Source organism: Erithacus rubecula (genome assembly GCF_903797595.1).
Source record: "Erithacus rubecula genome assembly, chromosome: 17".
Taxonomy (NCBI): domain Eukaryota; kingdom Metazoa; phylum Chordata; class Aves; order Passeriformes; family Muscicapidae; genus Erithacus; species Erithacus rubecula.
The window spans coordinates 7,678,539-7,688,505 of record NC_136669.1 but is presented as its reverse complement, the minus strand read 5'-3'; the positions used below and the strand labels follow the sequence as shown (position 1 = coordinate 7,688,505).

General features: G+C 48.9%; 1 protein-coding gene and 1 long non-coding RNA gene across 2 annotated transcripts; one reads left to right on the top strand and one right to left on the bottom strand.

Annotated features, from left to right (window-relative positions):
• Positions 1–324: 324 nt before the first annotated feature.
• On the top strand, positions 325–1,335 carry LOC306809565. The gene is made up of 3 exons (XR_013776264.1): positions 325–449; positions 536–615; positions 723–1,335. It is a non-coding gene; the product is annotated as an uncharacterized lncRNA (long non-coding RNA).
• A 4,600-nt stretch (positions 1,336–5,935) lies between these two features.
• On the bottom strand, positions 5,936–9,967 carry GFER (growth factor, augmenter of liver regeneration). Its single transcript, XM_079320569.1, has 3 exons — positions 9,709–9,967; positions 9,020–9,231; positions 5,936–8,289 (listed from the first exon to the last, which is right to left on the bottom strand). The coding sequence occupies exons 1-3, from the start codon at positions 9,940–9,942 to the stop codon at positions 8,127–8,129; spliced, it is 609 nt and encodes a 202-aa protein (XP_079176695.1). The 5' UTR covers positions 9,943–9,967; the 3' UTR covers positions 5,936–8,126.

The following is a 9,967-nucleotide window of genomic DNA, read 5'->3' as shown; positions in this document are numbered from 1 at the left end:
GCTGGCACTGCTGGCACTGCTGGCACTGCTGGCACTGCTGGCACTGGCACTGCCGGCACTGGCACTGCCGGCACTGCTGGCACTGCTGGCACTGCTGGCCCTGCTGGCACTGCTGGCACTGGCACTGCCGGCACTGGCACTGCCGGCACTGCTGGCACTGCTGGCCCTGCTGGCACTGGCACTGCTGGCACTGCTGGCACTGCTGGTCCTGCTGGTCCTGCTGGCACTGGCACTGCTGGCACTGGCACTGCTGGCACTGGCACTGCCGGCACTGCTGACACTGCTGGCACTGCTGGCCCTGCTGGCCCTGCTGGCACTGGCACTGCCGGCACTGCTGGCACTGCTGGCACGGGGCTCCGGGGCTGGGGGCTCCCCCGGCCACAGCACAGCTCTGCAGCCCCACTGCAGCCCCCTGCTCCTTGCAGGGACCCCAGCACACCTGTGGACAGGTGTGTTCCACCCCTCACACGATGCAGTCACAGGGTGGATTCCCGTGTGCTGGATCCTGTTCCCAGCTCCTTTTGGCCTTTTGCAGCTTGTTCAATCTGTTCTTTTTGGCATAAGGATTAACTGTTGAAGCTCATAATGATGCCACGCAGTTTTTCTCAATTACAGGTGAGTCATCATCTCTCCAGGTCTATTTCTGACTCCTAGCAGGAAAAGCAGAATTCAGCCCTTCATTCCTCAGTGTCACCAGCTCAGTAACCAGCACATTTTTCTAGGCAAAATCGAAAAGGCCATGAAGAGAATGGCAGGTTGGTCCCTCCTGCTTTCTGCTGGCAGGATGGTTCATGGAGCTGGCCAGGGATGGCACCCCAGTGCCAAGAGCATCATTGCCAGCTCATCCCTGAATTGCAGGTCAGGAACAAAGACCAAATTATCTTGAAGGGATTACCCGAAGTGGGATTTTCAATCAGCTTCAGCAGTTTAGAAGCAGCTGTTTCAGCATCCTCAAAAATTCATTTCATGCTTTGGGAACAAAAGATCCCAAACCCATCAGCTCAGAGTTCCAGGTGATGGCAAGGGCTGCCCTACTCCTCAAGGGTTGCTAGTGCCAGGGAGGCAGCGAGTTCCAGGGATATTGCACAGGGAATCAGCTGCACCTCTGGGGTCTGCTCCTGATTTTCTGATGATGTTGGGAAAGCAAATTTCTCCCTCTTTCCAATATGTCTTGCCCAGTTCATCTGTCCCAGCTAGAACAGACATATTTTGAATAATGCAAAGCACAAGGGAGAAGGACAGTGCCTGAATCTTTGAGGTTTACCCTAGAACAAATTTTGACCGTTTCTAGACAGGGACATGGTTTATACCTTCAAGGCATGACTGTGGTGCACCAAGCACCTGTTCCTACATTTGTCCTTTCTTTGGGGTTCATCCCCCCAACTCCTGCTGTGTGCAGTGTTTATACAACCATTGCCCACATCATGGGGTGCCAGTTTCTTCCCCTGCTCAGCTCAGATAAAGCTCAGGAGATATCTCCAGCCCACATACAAACTGTCTTTGTGTCTTGCTTCCTATTGCTGTAAATCAGCAGATACACAGAGCCAGCCAATAATGGGGAAGGATATTGCACCTTCCATATTTCCCCCATCAAATGGAGAACAGCAGCATTTGGAATTGGCACTTCCCAGAGCATTTGTTCAGTTTGAACAAGTTTTGTCTGTATTTATGGCTCCCACTGGATTTCAGGGACAGAGAACAAGGACAGGAAACAAATAGAGCAGAGCTCAGAAAATTGCCCAAGATTTGCCCATATTTTGGCTTTACATGAGTTTAATTAAAGGCAGTGGAAAACTGTATTTGCTTTCTGCTTCTTCTGGTCATGCCAACTTCTTCCACCCTATCACAAAAGAAAAAAAAAACCAAGCCATCAGGTTTTCTCAGGGCTAAGTGTGTGGACATGACAACCTGGAGGAGATAAGTGTGGGGCTTTCTCCTTCCTCAAAACCTGTTTCAGTCAACCCTACCTACTCAGCCAAGGGCTGGGGTCAGGACTGGAAGGGGCTCCAAGGTCTCCTTGGGCTCCCCAGCCCTCCCAGCCTGGCTGCAGAGCAGAGGGGCTTCACCCTGTGATCAGTGACCTCAACAGATCCACATCCCCTTCCTGGGGTATGTGGAGCCCCAGAGCTGCACACAGTGCTCCAGGTTGGAAAAGCAACGTGAAACCACCTTGTTCTGGGAGCAGCACCACCAGAGTGTGTTTGGAGTGAAGCAATCCCAGCCTGGCTGCAGAGCCTGGCCCAAGGGAGCCAGTCTGGCTCTGGATTCCAGCCACTGACTTCAGCAGCTGCCCGTGGTCTGAGCCTGCCCTGGCATGGGCGTGGGTGGGAAAACAGCTTGTCCTTCACATTCCCTGGGCAGCAGGCTTGAAGCAGCACTTTGATAGATGTTTGTGTAGCTGTTGCTCTGAAATGCTTTGCTCACTGTTCATTAGAGCTTGGCTGGTGCTGCTTTCAGCCATCAGGAAAATGAGAGTTGATGGGAATATTGAGAAGGGCTTAGAAGTCCATAGGGCCCAGTGGCAGAGAGAATGGGCTTCCTGATGAGCAGTGCCTTAGCCCACTATCCCTATCTTCATGCTTTCCACCCTAAGAGATCCAAAAATATCTGGAAGATCATTTATTAGCAGGTTACTCATCCACTTGTGAAAGGTTTCTCAGGTGAGATTCAGCACTCACTGTGCTGGATAAACCCAGCATAAGTGTGCCAGAAAAAACTGGAAAACTTTGTGAAATCACTGAGGGAAGATTGGGATAACAGATCTCAGTGAGCTGAGGCAGTTTTGGTTTTGAACAGGGGAGTTGATATTTCAGTCCTTGTGTAAAACCCAAACTGAACTAAACCCCAAAAGGTTTCAAAACTCCTCTCAGTGGTGCAGCCTCAACGGCTCAGCAGGAAACTCAGCATCTGCTCCTCCAAATATTTCACAGCATGAAAAGTTTGGGGGTTTTGACAAACCAGAATCTAATCTGATGCAGCCACTGCTCGCCCACCTTGGGAGGAGCTTGAAAAAGGGGAACAAAGTCTGTGCTGCTCCCCAAATTTGCCTCCTTATGAGCACACTGGTGAGTCCCAGTGCTGGGCACCTGCCAGCCAGCAGCTGATGTTGGTGCTGTCACCTGCAGCTTAGCACAGGTGAGCAGAGCTGACAGGTACAAAGACATGGGGCAGCTCAAACCATACTGGGCATGAAGATTTCCACAGTTCTCATTTGAGCTATATCAAGCTTTGATGCCAAAATACACTGAAAAATTTTTAAAAAGCTTTGTTTCTTATCTGAACACAACCCTAAGAGGTGATCAGATTCACGAGCAGGATGCAACCTAATGGAAAAGAGATTTGTGGGATGGATGGAAATGAGGGATTTTATTACTGTGAGTACTCTCAGGCCAGTGCAGCACAAGCACATTAAAACACCCTCCCTGAAAGCGATTTTCATCTAAATAGGAAATACAGGCCAAGGCTGCCCTAACAGCTATTTTTACCCCCCTTATGCAGAAGTGGAAGTGTGGCTGCAGAAGATGAAGAGACTTACCTGGTGTCTAGCAAGAAGTTTATTACTAAAAAAGAACTGAATTTTGATTTCTAGATCCTCCAGTCATGTGCTCTGGCCATGTGGGCATTGTACTTTATACCTTGTATATCTTTTACCCCTTCTAAGCAGCAGAACAGGAGGCACAGTCACACAATCCACTTTTTTTTTTTTTATGCACACCTGGATGCAAAAAGCAGGAAAGGCCCAGATTTCCCTGATCATAACTCAGAATTCACAGAGCAAGTCTCCATCCAGCACTAGAATTTGAACTTAAACTTATTGTTCTGGGAAACATAGAAGATTTTAGGGGCTGCATGAAATGCTTGGTGGGACAGATATTAAATTAACTCAGCTATTTCCTTTCTCACAGGTCTGCTAATCCAAAGCAAAACTTCCATGAATTCTATGGGATTTCTTCCCAGGCAGAGCAGAGCAGGTGTCAGCAATACCAAGGAAGTTGGATCCCTTCTCTGGCTGTTCCTGAGTGCTGTGTGTTGTTCCTGTACTCACCTCTGCTCTGTGCAGGAGCCCTGCCACTGTTTCAAAATTATCCAGTGAAGTTAATTCACCCTTTCTAATCTGTTAATGACCAAAAAACCCAGAACATCTCCATATATCACCAGCTATGGGCTGAAGATCGGGTAGGAAATGTTGGAAACAGAATCCAGTGTTTTATTCTGCTTCCAAGAGCAGATTTCAGCTGCAGGCAGAGGAATAAAACATCCCTCATTTAGGTAATTATACAAGAGGCTTGAACACTAATTTGAAAAGTAACTGAAAGTACCAAAATCTTCTCCCAAAGTCACAGCAAAGGGACTAGGATGAGGTAAAACATTTGGTATCTGGAGCAGTCTTGCTCCAGAAATGGGTGAGAGGTGGAAAAGCAAGGAAATGTAAGGAAATATATGGACATACATAAAAATACATGGACACACATGGACCCACATGGACATACATGGGATACATGGAAATGCATCCTCTGTTGCCCTCTGCTGTTGGCTTGGTCAGATGTGAAGGGAATTTTCCTGGTAGCTCCACGTGGACAGCACACTGCAGCCAGGAACAGGAGCCAAGCAGAATCACAGGATGTGCTGGATGGGAGAGAAAAGTGGGACCAGGAGGGGATTCTGGGGCACCTTTCCATGGGAAGCAAGGGCAGAGCTGGGCAGGTTCCAGTGTCAGGGTGCCAGCCCATGCCAGGTGCTGAGCCCAGAGAAATGCAGCAGAATTTCCAGGCTGGATCAGCCACCCCTGACCAGGACTGTCCCATGCCAAGGGGAACACAGCAGGCTCAAAGCTTGGCAAATGCTGGTGTGGCTCATCAGCCCCAGGGGCTGGATGGTCCCTGTGGGTCCCTTCTGACTGAGGAGATTCTGTGATTCTAAATCTGAATTCTGTGATTCTACTTGTGGGAATCTTGAGAGCAATTACAAAGATTCAGAACTGACAGAGAAGTCAGGTCCAACTGAGTTGGTTTTTTTAACATACATCAGCACAGGAAGGGAACCAAACCCCATTTATTCTCAGCTAACAAGTTTTTTTCACAGTTTCACACATCCTCAGCTCCCTGGACTGTGATTACCACCTAAACTGAGGGCTGACCAGCCTAGAATCAGGATTTGGCATTCATCAACACTTCCCTGTGGTCCCAAGGCTGACCCTACCTCCTTGGATTACAATTTAACTGATTTGTCTCCGTGCCATTACCTGTGGTTTGCTTTCCATGTTTTATTACTTTCCCCATTTACCCCACAAAATAAAAGAGTTGACTTCACATCACCTTGTTGGCTGTGCTTAATCCTGACTTCAAAAAGTACTGGACAGCTCCTCTGCATCCTTCAGAAAAAAACCCAGAGCAGCCATTCCATAAATGGAATAAAACCCCAACAAAATCAGTGCTTACAGGGAGGAGAAAGAAAAACCCTAAAAATCCAAACCCTTCCCTCTCCAAGCCTGTAAAACTCCAACAGGAAGAATCTCCCACACTGCCTGGAACAGACTGAAGCAAAAGACACGAGAAAACAAAGCAGCTCTTGGGAATCCTACTGTAAACAGGAGGCTGCATACACCCAAAGCACTGCAAAGGAACAGCTAATCCCTGGAAAAATGTCAAAGGCACAGTGCTGCTTCTGCCAGCATCTGCAAGTCTGCCTGCCATCCATGGAATACACAATTCCCCCAGGGCTCCCTGCTCTTTGCTTTTGGGGAGGGAATAAAAAAAAAAAAAAATTTAAAAAAAAAAAAAAAAAGGAAATAAAGTGAAGTACAGCTTGAATGCAAATATATAAATATCTCTTGTTTTATATATGCAGAGTAGTATCTTGGCATGCAGAGGCCAGACCCACCAGCACAGCATGATCCCTTTTCCTAAGATCCCATGCAACAGGAGTGAACCAGGAGTGAATTCAGTTGCTTTATTATTTTTACATCAACAAGAAATATAATTTGAATACAGATTTTTAAAACTAGATTTAATCAAGTGCAGTTAGTGGAGAATTCACAATTTTCTGTACAGGAGTATGAGGACCTCCAATGGAAATTCTTTACCCAAGACTAAAACTTGTGGTACAAATAAGCAGCAGAACAGATTCCCCCAGTCCTCACATGGCCAAGGCCACAGAGGTGAGGATATGCCTGAGAAACAACTACATCAGATCTCTTCTGCCAAGTCAAAAACATGAGAGAACAGAGTGCAAGCACAGATTTTTATCAAATGACCACTTGGCAAAGATAGAAACTGCCCTAAAATCATCCTGGCCTCAGCTGGTCTGTCAGTTTCAGGCAGGATTTGCTGAATACACAGACTCAGCTTGAAGCCTCTTCCCAGCCCCTGCCAGGACAGGGCAGGACAGGCTTTTCCTCCTGCACTCCACCACCATCTCCCTGAAGCACAAAGTGACCAGAATGGGTTGGATGCACCCTCACCTCCCTGTCTGCACCCAGGGAGTGCACAGGTGTGCTGGGAGCTGTCCCTGCTGCTCCTGACCCTGCTCAGCACATCCCAGGGCTGGCACAGGCACTGCAACTCCCCAGCCTGGTCCCCTGGCAGATGAAGGTGACAAAGGATGGGGCAGATGTTTCACCAACATGTTTTCCTCATTTACACTGCAACAAATGAGGGAGAAATCTCATCATCTGCTCCGTGGGCGAGGGAATTGTCACAGAGAACAGTTGAGGGCAGATTGGAATGGAAGAACACAAAATTCTTGCTTTAGCACAAGCAGACCCAGAGGGAAATGCCTGCCCACACCCCCAGCTGCTAAAAGTGTCCTGGCAGAACTGAGTCACTTGGGTCCTACCTGCAAAAAGGGAGGGTTGCAACCCTTTTGTTGGTCCTCTCCCCCTCTAGTGGATCCCAATGGGCTTTGTTTTGGGGGCTGAGTTTATTACCAAAAGACAAAACCCAAGATCTGGGATTTGTTTGTTCTAAGAACCTCAACATGGCGATAGGGAAATTTTCTGAGCACTTTTAATAGCCTGAATGACACCTTCAATCACACTCCTCATGCAATACTCATTATCAGCTCATTTGGGTTTGTGTTTAGAAATGTTATGACATTAAAAGTTCAGAAATCATTAGTCTATAAAAGTCTGATATACATTTAACAGACCCGACTTGAAAGGACTTTGACTGCCCCACAAAATGTTAAAATGTGTTTCCAAAGGTGTCACTGGTTCTTTAACCTCTAAGGAGCCTCACTGAATGGTGTGAGGACTAAAGTCTTATCTAAGTTCAGATAAGATGTGCCATTGCTCTAATTACAACAGCATCATTAACATTTCCAGTCAAAACTTGCAAAAGAAACCACCTAAGGGTAAAATCACAGGTGTGCTGTGGGGCATGACATAAGGAAGCTCAATAAAACATGCAAGAAAATCTCAGCAGGAAACAGGGAAGGAAAAAAACCCTGCTGCTGTCAGGGTTTGTGCAAACTTCTCCCAGCCAGGAGTGCAGGAAGGGATGAGATCACAACCTACGTGAAGAACTTGAAATGATTTTGACTCTACTTTGTCCTCTGACATAATAAGTTGAAACACAAAACCAAACTGAGAAACCTGGGCTCCATGATTTTAGTGTTTAAATTAAATGTACCTTCACTCAGGACTTTTTACCAAGGGAATTGAATGCAAGAGCAACAACAAATGTTGGAGATTCTGGAAAGAGAAATCCAGGGGTACAGACTTGGCACAAAACCCAGAATGACTTTTCTCTATCAGAACAACAGAAATGAAAATGACAATTAATCAGATGCATTTTGTAAAACATCAGGCAATGTCTGCAGAGAACATCACTGTGTTCAGGGAAAATGAATTCTAGCCACAAAAATATGCAAATGTCCCCCAAAATCAGGAAATGTCAAAACTAAATGAGTTTGTCAGTGACCCCATCTCAGAGGTTTCTGGCAGCCTCAACCCCTCAGGTACCATTACTGGTACCACTTATCAAAATATCATTGGGATAGGATTTTCAATTCTTATTGGTTCAGCTCTGAATCAGTCCCACACAAACAATCATTGATTCCCACTGTCCCTGCAGTGACTCCCCATGGACTGAAGTGCTCTGCTGGATTCCCAGAGCAAACCCTGGGGGTTAATCACAGCTGCCATCCTTCCAGCCATCCCTCCAGCGCTCATCCACACGGGAACAGTCGAATTCTGCCTTCCCCAGCTTCCTGTTCACTTCATTGTGCAGCACACACAGCCACTGGGAGAAGTTCCTCCTGGTGCTCGTATCGGGTTGGTTTGTCCGTAATCTGCAAACGGGGAACAAATTATTTGAAACTTCTGAGAAAGAAGTTGAGAGCAGTAGCAAATTTTGTCACAGAATCCCAGAATGGTTTGGGTTGAAATGATTTAGAGATCATCTTATGGGCAGGGACACCTTCTACTAAACCAAACATCTCAACCCATTTCAGTCTTTGCTTTCACTACCAAGTTTGCCAATACAGGGCATTTCTGAGGGTAGAAGAAGAACTTGTCTCCTGAAAAACAAATTATTCCAAGTCCCAGTTTATTTCCAGAACTGTTCACAAGCCAATTTTGAACCAGAAAACTTCAAAATCGCCTCAGAGAGGCCTTGGAGGCCGCACAGAACCCAGCAGCACAAGGACAGGTGTTTGTTTTTCGAGTGAGTGCACCTGTGATTGATGCAATAATGGAAGAATCCAGTTCAGGTAGCTACAAACCCCAAGTGCAGGAAGAGCTGCTGATATGCAAACTAGCTGCTGCAGCCCAGCACTTCTGGCAAGCTCCTCCAGCACAAAAACCCACTGAGGCCACTCACCCATCCTTCAGATCCTCAAAAAAACCACTGAGGAAACTTACCTGTCCTTCAGATCCTCAAAAACCCACTGAGGAAACTCAACTGTCCTCAGATCCTCAAAAACCCTTTGAGGAAACTCACCTGTCCTTCAGATCCAAAAAAACCCATTGAGGTCACTCACCTGTCCTCAGAGCCTCAAAAAACCTGCTGAGGCCACTCACCTGTCCCTCAGGTCCTCAGCACAGTGCTCGCAGGGGTAGAACTTGGAGAAGAGGTTGATGAAGTCCCTCATCTCCCTCTGCTGTGCCCCCGAGGGCCGATCAGGGTAGTAGGCAGCCATGGTGTGCAGGAAGGCCCAGGTGCTGCGGCCCAGCTGCTCGCTGTCCAGGGGACAGTCCGGAGGGGGCTCCTTCTCCTCCACGACAGCCACGTCCTGCAGAGGGACACAGGGGTGTGAGGGGACACTGGGGTTGGTGGGGACACAGCGCTTTTGTGCTGGGTGGGAAGGTGAGATGAGGGAACAGGTGTTTTACATGCTCTCTGGGGACATGGCAGAGCCCCCCTCACACCCTCTGAGGGGACACTGCAGACCCCCTCACACCTTCAATCAGAACATGGCAGAGCCCCCCTCACACTCTCTGAGGGGACACTGCAGACCCCCTCACACCTTCAATCAGAACATGGCAGAGCCCCCCTCACACCCTCAGCGGGGGCAATGGCAGAGCCCCCTCACCCCCAGGGAGAATATGGGGACCCCCTCCCCATTCCCGCTGAAAGGAACCCTGTCCCCGGCTCCTTCACACCCTGAAGGGAAGGCGCAGCCTCATCCCACTTGAGCGGGCAGGATGGAAGATTGAGGGAGCTCTGCAGGGACTGCGGGTCGCCAGGGGTGGCTCCCGCCGCGCCTCACCGCGCTGCCCGGGGCCGCCTGCTTCCTCTGCTCTCGGAGCCAGCTCTTGAAGTCCGTGCAGGCTCGGCATGGCTTCTTGGGTGGCTCCCCAGCCGAGCCGTGCGGGACGGGGAAGGGGAAAGGGAAGGAGCCGCTGTCGGTGCCGGGGAAGGGCGCAGAGCCCCGGCCCGCGCGGCCCTCGCTGGGCGCCGCCATGCTGGCGCCGCGGTGCAGGACGGGCCGGGGCGGCGCCATTCCCGCCCGGGCGCCGTGAGGGGGC

Excerpts from the sequence above, each read along its gene's own strand:
- GFER (XM_079320569.1), bottom strand. The coding sequence starts at position 9,942 with ATGGCGCCGCCCCGGCCCGTCCTGCACCGCGGCGCCAGCATGGCGGCG. Across the intron at positions 9,232-9,708 it reads AGGCGGCCCCGGGCAGCGCG|GACGTGGCTGTCGTGGAGGA; the intron begins GTGAGGCGCGGC and ends GTCCCTCTGCAG. Across the intron at positions 8,290-9,019 it reads GCTGAGGACCTGAGGGACAG|ATTACGGACAAACCAACCCG; the intron begins GTGAGTGGCCTC and ends CCCCGTTTGCAG.